General features: G+C 41.0%; 1 protein-coding gene across 4 annotated transcripts in view; it reads left to right on the top strand.

Annotated features, from left to right (window-relative positions):
* Positions 1 to 18,204, top strand: part of RAI14 (retinoic acid induced 14) — a 130,206-nt gene that overhangs the window by 92,006 nt on the left and 19,996 nt on the right. For all 4 annotated transcript variants that reach the window (XM_054032257.1, XM_054032259.1, XM_054032258.1 and 1 more), the window contains 5 exons: positions 8,629 to 8,717; positions 12,503 to 12,567; positions 14,553 to 14,610; positions 15,502 to 15,572; positions 18,023 to 18,129. In XM_054032257.1, coding sequence (XP_053888232.1) covers positions 8,629 to 8,717; positions 12,503 to 12,567; positions 14,553 to 14,610; positions 15,502 to 15,572; positions 18,023 to 18,129 — 390 coding nt within the window. The remainder of the gene's footprint in view (positions 1 to 8,628; positions 8,718 to 12,502; positions 12,568 to 14,552; positions 14,611 to 15,501; positions 15,573 to 18,022; positions 18,130 to 18,204) is intronic.

The following is an 18,204-nucleotide window of genomic DNA, read 5'->3' as shown; positions in this document are numbered from 1 at the left end:
ATTGTAAGTGTTTAAGCAGGGGACTGAGATTGTGTTCCTTTACCAGCACTGCCACTGACTTGCTTGGTCAAGTGCTTCTCTCTCAACCTGTAAACTCGCATTAATTCAACTCTCCTACCTTTTGGTAAAGTTCTTAGAGATCCTCTGATGAAAAGCACTGTATAAGGGCTATGTAATAGAAATGACAGTGCTCTTACATGTACTGTACAAACATTAATAAGTGTTATGCTTTCTGGCACTTGGATAAGAACTTCTGTTATCACTTGTTCTTGATCTCTTACAGAGATCAACTCTAGAATCAGCTTTAATATATCTGATCTCTTACTTTTTTCTCTACCAACAGGCGGGATGGACTGTTTTAGAAAGAGACTTGTTTGCTCAAACTATTCTGATTCTATGACCAAAAGGATAAAAATGTCAACTTTTGATGTTTTAGAGAATGGAATTTCCATTACTGCCTGTTGCCCACCCGATATCTATAGCAATTCTGCTGTCTAGAACTTGCTCAGGGATGCCAAATGTAGGTGGCCATTTTGTTGTTAATTTGACAACTAAACATTTTTCTTCTATACACACATTTTAGTTATTGTTTGAGTGTGTGTCATTGATTCACAGTTAATTATACTGAGCTGAATTTTCATCCAATGTTATGGTAGTGCAGTTGCTCTCTGCATGAATTTTGCTGTGCATTGCTCTCTGGGCTTTCATAATAGTCACACTTTGCATTCCTCTTAAGGATGTCATTTTGACTTAATCTCGGTGTGATGTTGTGCAGTCTATATGGTTTTATAAAAATATGATAAGTGAATATAATGTAACTGGGATATGCTTCATGCAAAAGGTCGCTTGTAAGGGATCATTACAAAGCTTATAATCTACTGAGTGTGATCATTCTATTTGTATAAATGTACCACTCTTGTATCTAAAACTAGAAATATAAAATATAACTCTGAGGCCCTATTGTAATTATGCAAAGCATGGGCCATTAATGGTGGTTTGGAATCTTGATGACTCCCATTAACCAGGACCATAGTCTGCAGATGGCTGTGTTTTACCTGTGAGTTTTCCTGTATATGTGTGTGTTGTCAAGTGAGTAATGAAGTCTTGCAGTGACATGTGATCATGTCACCTGAACTGGAATCCATCTTTAACCTGGTGCTTTTCCAGTGAGGGAGGGTGGAAACCCAGAGGGACAAAGGGTTCCCGCCTTATGCAAAAGATATATAAAGGGGTGGAACAGAACAAAGAGGGAGAGAAGAGCCATCATGAAGAATCCCCTAGCTACCACCTAAGCTGGAACAAGAGCTGTACTAGGAGAACGAATTGTGCCCAGGCCTGGAAAGTGTCCAGTCTGAGGAAAAAACTTACTGAAACATCTCTAAGGGTGAGATTATCTGTATTTAGTTTGATTAGACATAGATATGCGCATTTTATTTTATTTTGCTTGGTAACTGACTTTGTTCTGTCTGTTACTGCTTGGAATCACTTAAATCCTACTTTCTGTATTTAATAAAATCACTTTTTACTTATTAAATAACTCAGAGTATGTATTAATACCCGGGGGAGCAAACAACTGTGCATATCTCTCTGTCAGAGTTATAGAGGGTGAACAATTTATGAGTTTACCCTGCATAAGCTTTATACAGGGTAAAACGGATTTATTTGGGTTTAGACCCCATTGGGAGTTGGGCATCTAAGTGTTAAAGACAAGCACACTTCTGTGAGCTGTTTTCAAGTAAACCTGCAGCTTTGGGGCAAGTAATTCAGACCCTCGGCCTTTGTTGGAGCAGACGGGAGTGTCTGGCTCAGCAAGACAGGGTGCTGGAGTCCTGAGCTGTCAGGGAAAACAGGAATAGAAGTAGTTTTGGCACATCGGTTGGCAGCTCCCAAGGAGGTTTCTGTGATCCAACCTGTCACGCTCGGGTACTGTGTGATTTGTAATCAGAATGGTAGAAGCACAAACCATTAGGTGTTTATCCTCCCCTGCAGGATGGATTTCAAATGATGAGATGATTTTTCCTATGTTCAATAGGGAGCATCTGTCTTCATCTTCCCCTTGTGAGGTCACTGCTCCGGTGCTGAGGTGGGAAGGCAGGGAGCAGAGTTAATAAACTTCTTTCCCCCCACAGTAACCCTGGAAATGGTCGTCCACAGCAAAAAGGAGCCCTGCCTTAGTGAATGCCAAAGGTGTTCAGATGTCCAACCGTAATGAATCCTGGTGGCAAAAGCCATCTCTTATGTATAGAGAGAAATTAAAGGAATGTGTGTGTGAGAGCAGGATTTGAATATGATATGCAGTGAGAATCTAACCTTCAAAAATACAGCACTTCTCCACGTCAAGCCTCACAAGTTTGTTTTTCTTTGTCTGTTTGTTTAAATTCATTTTGCAATCAGGAAGCAGGAATCAAGTTTTGTTTGCTCTCTTTTAAAAGGAAGTTTATTCATCAAAGATGCAAATAAAATGCACCACTTCAAGGCTCCCAGATGATGAAAACTCCAGCAACTGGAAATATGCAGCTTTTGTCTTGAACGTTTTAGGAAATTGTATGCAGCCTGTAAAGTGAGGTCTGAAGAAATGAGGTTTTTACCCACGAAAGCTTATGCCCAAATAAATCTGTTAGTCTTTAAGGTGCCACCAGACTCCTTGTTGTTTTTGTAGATACAGACTAACACGGCTACCCTCTGATACTTGACAGCCTGTAAAGAATTATTCTGTAGCAAATAAAATCTGTACAGCCCCTCTGCTTATTTCTATACTTGGGAACCTTCCCTCTTGCTTGACAGCACTAAGATTACAGTGGATGAGAAGCTGAATATGAGTCAGCAGTGTGCCCTTGTTGCCAAGAAGGCTAACACCACATTGGGCTGCATTAATAGAAGCATTGCCAGCAGATTGAGGGAAGTGATTATTCCCCTCTATTCGGCACTGGTGAGGCCACATCTGGAGTATTGCGTCCAGTTTTGCCCGTCCCCCCTTCCCCCACTACAGAAAGGATGTGGACAAATTGGAGAGTCCAGCGGAGGGCAACGAATATGATCAGGGGGCTGGGATACATGACTTATGAGGAGAGGCTGAGGGAACTGTGCTTGTTTAGTCTGCAGAAGAGAAGAGTGAGGGGGGATTTGATACCAGTCTTCAACTACCTGAAGGAGGGTTCCAGAGAGGAAAGAGCTTGGCTGTTCTCAGTGGTGGCAGATGACAGAACAAGGAGCAATGGTCTCAAGTTGTAGTGGGGGAGGTCTAGGTTGGATATTAGGAAACACTATTTCACTAGGAGCGTGGTGAAGCACTGGGAATGGGTTACCTAGGAAGGTGGAGGAATCTCCATCCTTAGAGGTTTTTAAGGCCCGGCTTGACAAAGCCCTGGCTGGGATGATTTAGTTCAGGGGTCAGCAACCTTTCAGAAGTGCTGTGCCGAGTCTTCATTTATTCACTCTAATTTAAGGTTTCGTGTGTCAGTAATACATTTTAATGTTTTTAGAAGGACTCTTTCTATAAGTCTATAATATATAGCTAAACTATTGTTGTATGTAAAGTAAATAAGGTTTTTAAAATGTTTAAGAAGCTTCATTTAAAATTTAAATTAAAATGCAGAGGACCCCGGACTAGTAGGCAGGATGTGGGCAGTGTGAGTGCAACTGAAAATCAGCTCACGTGCTGCCTTTGGCACGCATGCTATAGGTTGTCTACTCCTGATTTAGTTGGCATTGGTCCTGCTTTCAGCAGGGGGTTGGACTAGATGACCTCCTGAGGTCTCTTCCAACCCTAATCTTCTATGGTTGTAGGAAAAGTATCCACTATTCAGAAAAGCCTGTAATTTTCATTTTAAACCAGAGTATATTGCTAAGCCAGCAGAATTATTCTTTTGGGGCAGAATTGTTCTGCCTTAAACATGACTTGTTGACTTGGCTTGCCTCAGTTGGACGATGTCAGGAGTCTCTATCCATCCTCAGTCGAATAAGATTGAACTCACTGGTCACTGTCTCCTTCAACATTAAGTTAAAGATCCTCATCCTCTCCTTTTATGGTATTGACCAGGTGTGCCCCTCCCCCTTACATTTTTGCTTTGATTACATCCTGTGCCTCTGTATACTTTTCTGTATTTTATTTTTTCCTTACGTGGTCTGCTTCATGTAGTCTTTCATACAGCCCTATAGGCTTACAGTAGGCTTCCACCACATATGTCCACTCTTCTTTTTAAATTCCATTTTATTTTTTTGCATAGTCATCCTGTGCCCTTTCCAATAACACCTGTGCATCTTCTTGCACCCAAGCTGTGCCGTACATGTTGACTGTAAGCTGGACTTGCCAGAGGTCATGGCCTAAACGTTCAAAAGTGACTAGGCTTTTGGTAGCCCTGATTGTTGGGAGTCCAAACTGAGATATCTTGAAAGACTTCCAGAGGATGAGTGCTCAGCATTTTGTGAAAACCTGGCCCAATCAAAGTGTCTCAAGTTACGTACCCAAACACTAAAGCAAAATCACTAGTCACACCTGAAAATCTAGGCCCCTAGCTTTTTAGGCACAATCTGTAACACATTACATAAATAATAAGATTGTAAAATCTCCACCTGGAATTGAAAAAGCAGTTCTAGATCTAGACACATCTGGAGAAACTGCCCTCTTGCTTGAGGTTCTTAAAGGGATCAGTAAGTATACAAAGCCACACTGACCTCTTCAGTGAGGAATGAAAAATTGTGGCAAATTCAGCAACTTCCTTTCCTTCTGACTCTTGGGTCCTTTTTTTAATTTGTAGTTTAAATGTTGTTCTTTGCTGAAAACCTGCATATGTTCGCCATGTAATGCCACAGAATGTAACAATATTAAAAAATTATCCTATGGGAATTTCTTTTGGCACTTCAGATTTAAAGTATCTGAAAACTTCAGTGTAGATAAAGATACCAGAGTTCCCATATGGAGGAGTGCTGTGATCAGAGTGAATACCCAAAGTATTTCCCCACAAATATGTGTTTGAATAGTTGAATTTGCTTTGCCTGTGTTTGACTTCTTGATCAATTCCCACTAATAATTCAGAAAATAAGTTTGCAAGCAGGAATGCTTTTGGAAAGAGTAAAATTTTCTCAACTACTAGAATATTCACAGTGCAAACTTAAAACGTAAATGTGAAGATTTGTACCAGAAACCTGAATGATGGCTCAAATTTCAAAATATTAACTATCTGAGTCAACTACAAACTAAGAGTCCTGTGGTACCTTTAAGACTAACAAATGTATTGGAGCATCCGACAAAGTGGGCATTCACCCACGAAAGCTTATGCTCCAATACATCTGTTAGTCTTAAAGGTGCCACAGGACTCTCTGTTGCTTTTTACAGATCCAGACTAACATGGCTACCCCTCTGATACAAACTAAGAATTACTTATAGGCAGTCAGCAAATATTTTCAAATAACTATAATCATAAAGAAACATAAGCTGCTGACAAAAAACTAGCAAACAGGTAAAACCTGTCAAATTATTCACTATGCATTATATTCTCTCAGATTTGATAATATTCACTTCATATCCTTTGTGGGTTTTTTCTTACTTATTTGTGTACGTTCTTCCCTCTCCCCTTCTCAATTTTTTTGGAATGACTTTTCCATGAGTTTGATACATCATCTTCCCTTAAACTTACAAAATGAGAAGACTTCTTGATTCATTTACTGCATGCAAGATCCTTGGTATTCATGTAAGTGATGGCATGTGGCAGTGTGCTGTGTCAGTCATTTGCACCAGTGAAGTGTTGCTTTTAGACACCTGGGTGCATTCTGCAGCCTGAAAGGGATTGCTTTCTCCCTCCCTCACTTATTGATTCTTTCTCTGCAGTCTGTTTTTATCTAAATACAGCAAAACTTTTTATTATGCACTTGGGTATTTTTGTTGCATTTGGCACAGCCTCCTATTCAAACAGAATCTGGCTGTAAATCATAATGTCACTGATTTAGCCAAGTTATTACTATGCAAGTGTTTATGATTCTGACAAATAGTGTCCAAATGTAAACAAGCAGAGTGTGTCCTTCACGCAAATTCTAGTCTTGGGTAGCTATGATCTAATTGTATATCTACACAAATGTGTTTGATTCTGATTCAATATTGGAGAAATGTTGTACTAGCTAAATTAGAGGTGTTGGATTTTTATCAGTCAAGTCACTTCCCTCCCCCAATCATTTTTCCCAGAACACCGAGAAATATTTTCTTCTGGAAAAATCTTGTTTATAAGATTCTGTTTATTGGTCACTTAGTACATGTCGTGTTTCTGATTTTAATATATAAATATATATCACCCTCCAGCCAGACATTCTTCTGAAGTTCTTTAGTATATTTTCAGAAAGGCTTTAAATGTTTAGTTTGTTATTTATGGCAGTGGTGGGCACCATGACGAATGTGCAGGATATTTCTGTGTATCCCAAGAACAGTTTAAAGCCAGAGCAGTGCACTCCAAGCTTCTGCTACACTGATCAGCAGTGCTGGTCTGGTGGGGTGATCTAGGACTCAGTTCTGCAAGCTGCTGAGTGCTCTCAGCCGAAGCTTAAGTGTTCTGCTAAAGTCATCAGCACTCTTGGCTTTTGGTCCTTTCATCTCTATTGAGATTTTTTTTTTTAAAGGCTGCAAATTAGTTCCAATTAGTATATTGCATATGTTATGCTGGTGCCCATGGAGCAGGGGTTCTCAAACTGGGGGTCAGGACTCCTCAAGGTTATTACATGGGGGATCATGAGTTGTCAGCCTCTATCCCAAACCCAGCTTTGCCTCTATTTATAATGGTGTTTAAATATATAAAAATATGTTTTTAATTTATAAAGGGGGGGGGTCGCACTCAGAGGCTTGCTGTGTGAAAGGGGTCACCAGTACAAAAGTGTGAGAAGCACTGCCATAGACCCTAATCTGGGACTGGGTGGGGACCCAGTGAGCTAGGTGCTGTACACACATGAAAGAAAAAGGTCCTGCCCCAAAGAACTTGCAAAATATGCTTTATGATGAGAGGACAGTGAAGTGATTGAGTTTATTAGTAGCAATCCGAGCACTCAAGCTGCAGAGTAAAGACAAGACCACCAATGTAGGTCAGAGTCGTGGTTTAAGGAAAGAAGGGTTGGTAAATGAGCACTGAATTTAACCACAGACAAAACCGTAGCATAAACCACTTCCAGTCTAGATCATTATCACCCACCAATTGTTGCCTAACTTCTCAGTAGAACCTTTTATACAATATTTATATACACTTAGTCTGCATAGCTATGGTACATGCAGTTTAATGGAGTATATATAGTGTTGCTGTTCAGATGTCGTCTGCCAGAAACCTCTGCAGAATTGTTGTCACTTATCTCACATTTCCTTTATTATTTGTATTACTGTGGTGCTTAGGAGTCCTAATTGTCGACCAGGATCCAATAGGGTTCTGTACAGATCTTGTTTAGTGGGCTGATGCCCATTTGGAAGCAACTCTTTGATGCTGGCTTCCTTTAAATATTAAAACTACTATCCAAAATGTAAACTCTTAAATACAGTAGTTGATATTTGGGGGGTGGAAGGAGAGATGATGAGATGTTAACTTGCCTTTTTGATCTTAGAAATCTGTTGTTTTCATCAGATGAGGTTGGTAGTATTGATAGCAATCAAACTTTTAGAAGACCCTCCCAAAAAGCTACTTTCTATTGGAGTTTTGGTTTCTTTACAATTGCTAGCATGCGTGCTAAGCTGCCTCCATATCTCTCACTTGTAGTGGTTTGGGTTTAGTTTGAACTGCCTTTGTCCTTTGGATTTGGGTTTTACACCACAACTTGTGGTCCTGAGAAATGTACACAGCTATCTGAAAGCAAATTACTGTCCAAATTACTCATCAACTTGGTATGCAGAGTCATTTTCTAGTAAAATCACTCAGAATACCGTCTCTCATATGAATCATCTTTGTAGTCAAATTGCACATGCTGTACATAAACTCTTCCAGTTTTCATCCCTCCCCCTCTGCTTCCCATCTTGCTATGGTCATCTGGCATACCTCAGTAAAACCACATGGCTGCCTGTTCACAGGACACAGTCTGTAAATCCTGAAACACCAAAGATGTTGGATAGAATACAACTACTGCTGTCTACTCTGTAGTTAAGTCTTTAGCCATTACTTCTGTTGAATGGGTCTCTAGTGGCTGGCAACTTCCACAACTTCCTACTTTGCCAACAAGCAAGATAATGCATGGTGAAAAGCAAAACCCAAAATTAGAGTATGTTTATAGCACAGTCTCGCAACTCTGCAATATCTGTGATCTCTCGGTAACTTATTGAGGGTAGATGAGCAGTACAAGTGTGTTATTTGCTTCTGCTTGAGAACCAGTCCAGGCGTCACTGACTTGAGTTGGAGTCTTGCCACTCACTTCAGTGGGGCCAGGATTTGGCTATTAGTTTCGAAGTTGGATAGGAACTGATGTGTGTAATGTACTTGGTTAGTAAGAAGTCATTCTGAGCAGAAGTATGAACATGGAAGGAAAACGCTTTTAGCCCTCACACGTTCATTATATACTTGGGGAATATTGGAGGAGTTGAGGGATGCAAAATGGAAAAGCTGAACGGTTGGCTTACTAATGCTAATGGAAAAGAGATGTTAATAAAATCAGCTGAGTGTAATTGTCTTTCAGTTTTCACGTGGCTGCTGCTAAAGGACATGCTGAGTGCCTCAGAATTATGATGACGCATGGTGTGGATGTCACGGCACAGGATGGTACAGGTACATAACTATGAGCTTTTGCTACATGTTTTATATAGGACAAGATGTAGGCTTAGTCTACACTACAAAGTTATGTCGGAAAGGAGTGTGGAAGAAAAAAAAAATCACCGCCCTAGCTAATGTAGCTATGCCAGCAAAAACCCCAGTTTAGGCACAGCTATGCTGATAGTGCTTCAGCTGGCATAAAATCATTCAAAGAATTGCTGTAGCTGCACCAGCAGAACTCCTGTCGAGAACGGGGGAACCGCGGCCAATAGGAGCTTCGGGATATGTGGCAAGCAGCGTGTGGAGCCCTGCATCCCCCTCCCCCAGGTTCCAGCTACTTCCCGGAGCAGAGCGGGGCTGGGGCCGGCAGCCTGCCCTGGCCGCGGTGTGTGCCGCTGCCACCCCGGCCCCCAACCCCCTGCCCTGAGCCCCCTTCTTCCACCTCAACCCCCTGCCCTGAGCCCCTTGCTGCATCCCATACCCCTTCTTCACCCCAATCCCCTGCCTTGAGCCCCCTGCTCCCACACCCCTTCTGTACCCTGAGCCCCCTGCCTGCACCCCAACCCCCTGCTGCACCTCAACTCCCTGCCCTGAGCCTCCGCCACACCCCTCATGCACCCTCTGGGGGAGGGTGGGGGCAGAGTTGGGGGGGGGACTTCAGGGGAGGGGTTGGAATGGGGGCAGGGGAGGGGTGGGAAGAGGCGGGGCCTCATGGAAGGGGTAGAGTGGGGGTAGGGCTGGGGGCAGCAAGGGGTGTGTGTGTGTCAGTGATGCGGCTCTCAGGCCAATGAAGTAGCCCTCATGTGGCCCTCGTGGTCATTTGAGTTTGAGACCCCTGGACAAGACCAAAGTCGTGTTTTCAAAATGAGAAGTCAGACATCTGTAAACAACATGTCACGTGAAATTATGCAGCTACACTGATTGTGAAAACTGGGTGACTAGTTGAACAGCTTGTATTTGTTAGGTGCTTTACTGCTCATTTGCATGCATCTTTTAGCAGTTTGATAAAGCATTTGCAGTATTATGCATGCAGACATAAACATACACACTGTTGGTGCATTAACTCATACCTCCAGTCTTGAAAATTTCAACCTCAGGGTTATAAAATTAAGCATGCTAGTGGACTCAAGACAGCAAAATAATTGATGGTTCTCCAACGTAAAACCTGTTTTGTTAATTTCATGTCTTCAGGACTCTGCCTAGTTCAGATAAAGATTTTTAGGCTTCACTTTTATGTGTATCCAGACTATTAACCCCATTAACTGTCCTGGAATTGCAGCAGGGCATTTCCTGAGCATTGATGGCTGATTGGTAGGAACTGATTGCCCAAAGCAGAGCTCAGAGCTATTTACCCTGAAGTGTTTCAGTTCTCAAGAAAATCCCTGTGCCTTTTATCATTAACGCTTTAAAGAGAAAATGGGGGGAAACTGGCAGAGTTTTTAATAGACTATGGTGTTTCGGTTGGGGTATTTACAGAATGAATACTCTGTATGTTAACTAGCCAGTCCAGTTTGCCTGAATGACCCATTAATACTCCATCTTTCACCATAATAGGCTTTAAACATTGGGTGGACTCGATCCGTTTCTGACTAAAACACCTATGGGTTAGTTTTCTTGCACACAACAGAATACTTATCACATGTGAGAGGTGCTCTGTGATTTTGGAGGAAGATGTGACGGGTTGGATCACAGAAACCCCCTTGGGAGCTGCCACCCGATGTGCAAAGACTACCCCTGCTCCGGTTTTCCCTGCCAGCTCAGGACTCCAGCACCCTGTCTTGCTGAGCCAGACACTCCCGTCTGACTCCAGACACAGACCCAGGGTCTGAATCACTTGTCCCAAAGCTGCAAGTTTACCTGAAAACAGCTCACAGTAGTGTGCTTGTCTTTAGCACTCAGATGCCCAACTCCCAATGGGGTCTAAACCCAGATAAATCCGTTTTACCCTGCATAAAGTTTATGCAGGGCAAACTCATAAATTGTTCGCCCTCTATAACACTGATAGAGAGATATGCACAGTTGTTTGCTCCCCCAGGTATTAATACATACTCTGAGTGAATTATTAAATAGAAAGTGATTTTATTAAATACAGACAGTAGGATTTAAGTGGTTCAAAGTAGTAACAGACAGAACAAAGTAAGTCACCAAGCAAAATAAAATAAAATGCGCAAATCTATGCCTAATCAAACTAAATACAGATAATCTCACCCTCAGAGATGCTTCAGTAAGTTTTTCTCAGACTGGACATCTTCCAGGCCTGGGCACAATTCTTTCCCCTGGTACAGCTCTTGTTGCAGCTCAGGGGGTAGCTAGGGGATTCTTCATGATGGCTCTTCTCTCCCTCTCTGTTCTCTTCCACCCCTTTATATATCTTTTGCATAAGGCGGGAACTCTTTGTCTCTCTGGGTTTCCACCCCCCCTCACTGGAAAAGCACCAGGTTAAAGATGGATTCCAGTTCAGGTGACATGATCACATGTCACTGCAAGACTTCATTACTCACTTGCCAGCACACACATATACAGGAAGACTCACAGGTAAATACAGCCATCTGCAGACAATGGGAGTCATCCAGATTCCAAACCATCATTAATGGTCCACACTTTACACAATTACAATAGGCCCTCAGAGTTACATTTTACATATTTCTAGTTTTAGATACAAGAGTGGTACATTCATACAAATCAGATGATCATACTCAGTAGCTTATAAGCTTTGTAATGATACCTTACAAGAGACCTTTTGCATGAAGCATATCCCAGTTACGTTACATTCACTTATTACCGTATTTTCTCTAAAACTATCTCAGTTACATTATATTGACTTATTATCAAGTTTTTATAAAACCATATAGACTGCACAACGTCACAGAAGAATTCAAATTACACATGCAAAACTGGGAGAGTGGTTAACTTTGAACCCATAGGTGCACCAGGTATAAAATTTGACCCAAACTTTGTCACTTTATGATCCTGTTTCAGGACTGATTAATCCATTCATCATTTTCAGTGGTGAGCAGCTATTCTCTTCTGAGCTTCAAACTGATGCTTGTTTCAGTCTGAAGAAACTTTGCTTTGGTAGTCCTCCTGTCGCATCCTCTGTGTACTGCCACTGACCACACAAACAATGGCTCTTGAGTATCCGTATTAGAGTACTGTTTCTTGACCGCTTCTTTCTCCTCTTCATATTTAGTATACTCTAACTTTTTCTTTCTGACTTCCCTGTTTCTTCTGGGGCTATATGCATAAAAGCTGATGAGATATTGCAGTCTTTAGTCTTGTTTCTATAAACAGTATTGCATTGTTAGTCAGATAGTATGGAGAACTTACAAATTGATAAAACAGGCACAAAAGGAGTCTGCAGAGTGTATGTCCCTGGTGTGTGTGTTACTGGTCACCCTCTCTGCCTGATCAGCAGAGGATACAAGTCTGTTACAGCCCCAGCTAGAGGGTCCTGGCTTTTTAGCTCAAGGTGTAGCAGCTCCTGCTTTTAGCTCTGGATATCCCTGGCTCAGTCCCAAGATGACAGCTGTCTCAAAAGCACTTGCTGAACATATCTGTGCAGCAATTCTGGAGCGATCTAAGGGAGGCTGCATGGCTATAAAAGAGGGAATTACTTGTTTTCTGTAAATGCACCCAAATATTATGATCTAGGTAGGATATTTTAATATGCCCATCTCTGTTGTGGTATCTAGGCTATGGGGAGCACAATATTGCTTTTTAAAGAAACAGTACATAATCTCAGTTTTGTTGTGCAATTCATAATTATTAATATTTAATTTGCTTTGTTTGTATTAATTTAGGGCACACTGCTTTACATCTTGCAGCAAAGAACAGCCACCTTGATTGCATCAAGAGGCTTCTTCAGGTAAAGTAAAATGAAACTGAGTATTAGATCACTAACGTGTTCACTAGCTCTCTTGCTCCTCTGCTAAATGTGGGTCTTTTAGATTGACCACTTGTTCCCCATAATCATCTGCATCAGATTCTTGCATTCTTGATATCCCTCAGCTTTAGGGCCCTTCTTCCTTGGTCTTCACCCCCTGTCTAAATTAGTGAAGGATAGCATGATATCCTCACTGAGGTCCTTGGCTTTGGAACTTGCTTCTCCCACCCCAAACTCATTAGCCTGACCGTCTCCAGGATGGATTCCATGCGAATGGCAAGGTCTACCTAATTTCCTGCTCTTTCCCTAAGGTAGCAAGTAAAGAAGTAAAGAGGATTGCAGGCGAGGGAATCAACGTGACTGGCACAGCCCTGCTTGTCCAGGAAGATGGTGGAATGTAAAGAAGCGATAACAGATTTGCAGTGGAGGAAGTGACTGTAGTCATGGCACTTTGCCTCTGCTCCTGTCCCTTGAGCAAATGTTTAGTGTGTGCCATGGGCTGGGGGTTAGTGGGATGGACCTTGCAGTGTCATAGGCATTGAGGGAAGATGAAGGAGAGAGAAGCAAAGGTAGCCTCCGGCTGAACCAGCAGAGGAGAGAGTGGGGAGTTGGGAATTAAGAGTGGTGTAGATGGGATCTGCAGATGTGGGCAAGTGGGTGATGTTGAAGGAGACAAGGTGATAGTTGGAAAGAGAGAATTTGGATATTGAGAGATGGGACCCAATGGTTAATGACAGTTCTAACAGTACCAGTGATAGCATTGACAATAACATCCAGCTGTCGCTGGTCATACTGCATGCAGTAATAGGTTAATTCAACTACCAATAGTGGTTGGATGTGGGTGGGTGAGTATTAAAGTACCCATTCCCTCACTCAGCAGCTCACTGCTTTGTTCGTTGAGTATTATGTATCTCTTTGTAAACAATTAGAAACCGGCGTGGTGTTACAAATGCAAAAAGTTGTTTGTTCATCCTCTGATCACACTCCTGTTTCTTTGCGGACTTGCTTTACGTGATGTAAGCTGTTACAAATGTAAGGAATGCATAAGATCAACATGTGTCTTTGAAGTTGAATTCAAGAAGACTAGATATACATCTTAAATTTTAAATGTATTGGCTTCCTTTATTGAAGCTGGTAATATATTTGCAACTAAGCCCACTTACCCAGCAGTTTTGCTAAAGTTTATAGATGTGCTGTGTTTAAAAGTTTGAAGCTAATACTTTTCATTTTAAAAACCAGTTCTTTTAAAAATACCACTTTAGTAATATTATGCATTAGATTAAAATTTTATGCACTGAAAAATGCGGTGTTAAAGGACTGTAAAATTTATTACTTTAACTAGGTATGATGGTAAAAGTATTAAAGGAAAGCCAGGATTTTAAAATTATTCAATGATGGCTGTTGGCTTTTTGAAAAATCCTCATAAAGATAGATTATAATTGTATTTATTATCTTAATAGTCACTTCATTTAAGATACCTAAAAATGAAGCATACATTTTCTTTAACAAAGACTATAAATAATGTGGCCAAACTGCATTATAAAATGGGTTTGTTTGTTTTTTTAAATAAAATTTGGAAGTGGGGATTTTTTGAGAGTACTCTTTACCCAAGACAGCCAGATATAGACTGTACTGAATGTATAGTTTCCTTTATTCTGCAACTTTTGTTCTTCATCACTGGCTAGGAAGGTCACGGGGTCATGTCTTCCTCCCAAGAGTGTTGTCTTCCATAACTCCAGTGTATGTGTTTCAGCAAGTGGGATGCATGCTAAAGTAGTTAAGATTTATTGAGAGGAAAACTATCCCTTTTAATGATTAACCCAGTGTTTATTGGTTTTTATGGACTGGGACATCTGTGGTAGTTCACAAAGCTGGTTGTCCCAAGAGGTCATCCCTCTGCACTTGCAGCAAACAAATGCTTTGTATTCTTATATTTCTCTCTAAGCATTTTCTTTTTCTTTCTACAGTCTAAATGCCCAGCAGACAGCACTGACAACTCTGGGAAAACAGCTTTACATTATGCGGGTAATTTTTCTATTGAAAACTTGTTATCCACTCTCTGATTCTGGCATTTACACAATCCTAGACATTCTCCTTTATACTAGAACTCGATAAATGCTAATCACATAGATCCAGTAACTCCTTGTGTGATTTTCATGCTATGATTGGAAAAGTAGTCAGCACAACAGTAAGATGCATTAAAGTAGGCTCTGCTTCTGTTTCCTCATAGAACTACATTTCCTTCACTTTTCTTTTCGTTTTTTCTTGTTTATAGCTTCTTGGCATTGTTTTAGTGTTTCTGATTTTTTTTTTAAAGTTATAACGAACTCCCTGCTTAAATCAATGACATCTCAGTTTTACTGATTGTAGTGACTTATGTTCAGATGGCCAGTAGACTTCAGCGTTGCTACACTTCAAACAAGTGAATCAAACACATTGCTTTTAAAATCCTGTACAGTTAACAGATATTCATGAAAGTGCTGAGAAAGAAGATGCTGTAATGTATTAAGGGTCAAGTTGTTCAGGTTTTTGGGCAAAAAGACTATCCTCTTATGCTACTCTGGGCTGTGATTACTAGTTTATTTTAAAATATAACTTGCTTTTCACAATTCATGCTCTTTGTTTTCTGCCCACCCTCCGTCTGCTTGGACAGTAAAAAGAGATGAATCAATTTGATTGGTTAGTTCTCAGACACTAGCATAATGCTGCAGTCTTTGGTTTGCAAGCAGGCAGGGAAATGTCTAAATCTGCAAATGCCCTTTCTGTGGATTTTTTTTAAAGAGAACCTCTAATATTTTTCATTGTGAATGTTTGAGTTGAACTCTTTGATGCTCCCGCCATTATACACGGGCAATGCAGAGACAATAGACTTTAAAAATGGATTTAATTGACTTGTATTCTTTTTTTTTTTTTCAGTGTCATGTGGCTGCCTTCAAGTAGTTCAACTTTTGTGTGAGCACAAATGCCCAATTAATGTCAAAGATTTGGTATGTACTTTATCTCACTGAACACTTTAAAATGGTTTTCCATCTTTCAATCTGGCAAACTTCTATTACAGCAGTTTCTAAGCAATACCTTTTCTAATGTCTCTTATTTCCTTTGGGGGGAAGTTGCCTTTACACCTGACCTGCTGGTGCACACCTGGAAGAGAAGTGCTTCAGCATCTAATGCAAAAAAGACCAAAGTTGCTGCTCATGAAACTGAGGGATTAGTGTTAGTGGCCAGAAACAGGCATATGGCCTTGATCCAAAGCCCATTTGGCTATGGTTGAGGCACATTGTGTGGACAAGTCCTGACCAGCAAGTCTCTTCCTTCCACTAACCTTATTACTTACTAGTTGTATTACCGTAGCACATAGGAGCCCTAATCATGGACCAGGACCCTGTTGTGTTAGGCACTGTACAAACACAGAGGGAAAAAGACAGTTCCTGCCCCCAAAGAGTTTGTAATCTAAGTGTAAGACAAGAGATGGATACAGACAGGTTGACAGAGGAATATAAGGAAACAATGAGACAATATTGGTCAGCATAATAGGCAGTGGTGTCAGCATGCCAACAGCCTAACTGTTGTCAAGCTTTTTATAGTTTTCACAGCTGATTAAAAGCTTGGTGCCCAATTCATTGTACTACTTAGCCTGTCAAGAAAGAGTTGCTGGAAAACAGCTAAAGAAGAATCTCTACTATAGAAGAAAATGAAAATTCTCTCTTCTTTTATAGAGAAAAGCTATCAAATGAGTGCCGTGTGCCAGCCTGTCTCATTTCCCACATTTGTAAAGCAAAGGTAGCAGCTATAGTGAGCCCTTGCGCATTAAATGTATCTTGAATTTGAGGTGGTGAATCACCTCTTGTGTGGCATAGCTTATTATTAGAAAGCACACTCTGGACTGCACCCTTGTGCTTGCCCCGCTAACACACAACCCACTCCACATGTAACTTGTATATAGTCAAGGGTGCTGGAACAATTTTTATAGTGGGGGTGCTAAGAGCCATTGAACCAAACTCTAACCCTTGTATATAATGGAAACCACTTCAAGCCACGGGGTGCTGCAGCACCCTTCGTTCCAGCACCTATGTGTATACACAGTGACACTGAATACTTGCTCATGTTGTTGAGTTTGGAATAAAGGGTTTGCATTATCATGTTGGAGAGACTGATGTTCCCTGTTCCTTCTTATTAGCTGGAGGTAAGGGAAGCTCTTTGATGGTGGTGTGGAGTTTTTTGCTTCCAGTGGAAACATGCTATGTGGACATGAGGGTATGGTTAAAGAGTGCCCCAGGACGTGGCATGTCTTTTCTCTTCATTGTTTGTGGGGGTGGAAAGAAATATCATGCTTAACCTTCCTGTTAAACAAAGTTTTTGTTTACGGACTAGCTAATGAGATTGAATAATGTATATCCATCTATATATCTTAGACCCTTTTATTGCCTTGGCTGTCATTACCATAGCATTTGAGCACCTTTCTATCTTTAACGTGTTCGCTTCACAACAGCCCTGTGAGCTAGGGAAGTGCTGTTATTCCCATTTTATAGATGGGGAACCGAGACACAGACACTAAGTGCTTTGCCCTAGGTCAGACAGGACATCTGTGGTGGAGCAGAAAATTGAACCCACGTCTTCCAGGCTAGCACCCTAACCACTGGATCATCCTTCTCTGAATCCATAGAGACATTGTGGATGGAGTCCACTTTTGCTGGCTGTACTCTGTATCCTTAAGGTTTCAGAGAAGTTAATTTAAAGTAGAGTAGCCACCATGAAACGTCCATGGACAACACAAATCGCTGAGTGGCATCCAAGCTTTTGAGGTTCTCCTAAATAATTATATCTTGCATGACAAAAGACTGGTGGCGTTCCAGAGTTCAGGCATAAAAACACTCATCCATGCTGTCTGAACTAGATATCATTTCTCCAGTCAGAGAAACTTCTTTCTTCACACCTGCCATACCTGTTATTGGCTCTGTCACAAAACTTATACTTAGAATTTGTCTCACTTGAAGACTTATCTGGTGTGAAACCTTGTCCTTTTGATTCTATTTACCTAATTAGTGTTTAAACTCACCACTTATTGTGGAAATATTTCTTAAGAAATTAAATGACTTATCTAGGACCTAAAAGACCTGCTGTGACCTGCTGTAGAGTTAACCAAAGAGCAAAGGGAGAACCGATAACCAGCAGCATTCCTAAAGCTGTGCTGACTGATATCTCTGTGGATGCTCAGGGAAGGGATTAAATTAAGCCAAATTACATTGCCACTTGTTTCATAACAAACGAAAGAAGAAAAATCCATTGTTTATGAAGGGGAAATTGTACTGGATATGCCTTACAATTCATGCTCTGTAGCAGCAAGCGTCATAATTAACATTTAAATTAACCGGGAGTTGGTTTTTTGGGGGGGTTGATGGATTCATTCTTGTTCATAGTTTCTTAAATGTGTTCCTAGGATGGGAATATACCCCTGCTGCTCGCAGTACAAAATGGCCATGCTGAGATATGTAAACATCTTCTGGATCACGGAGCGGACATCAATTCCAGGGACAAAAATGGAAGGTACAACAAAATAGCTTTGTTGTATTAATGAATTCCATTATATTGACCTTTTGAAATGAAGTTTTTCTTTTTTCA

Source organism: Malaclemys terrapin, chromosome 6 (genome assembly GCF_027887155.1).
Source record: "Malaclemys terrapin pileata isolate rMalTer1 chromosome 6, rMalTer1.hap1, whole genome shotgun sequence".
Taxonomy (NCBI): Eukaryota; Metazoa; Chordata; order Testudines; family Emydidae; genus Malaclemys; species Malaclemys terrapin.
This window is presented reverse-complemented; position numbering and strand designations above follow the sequence as displayed.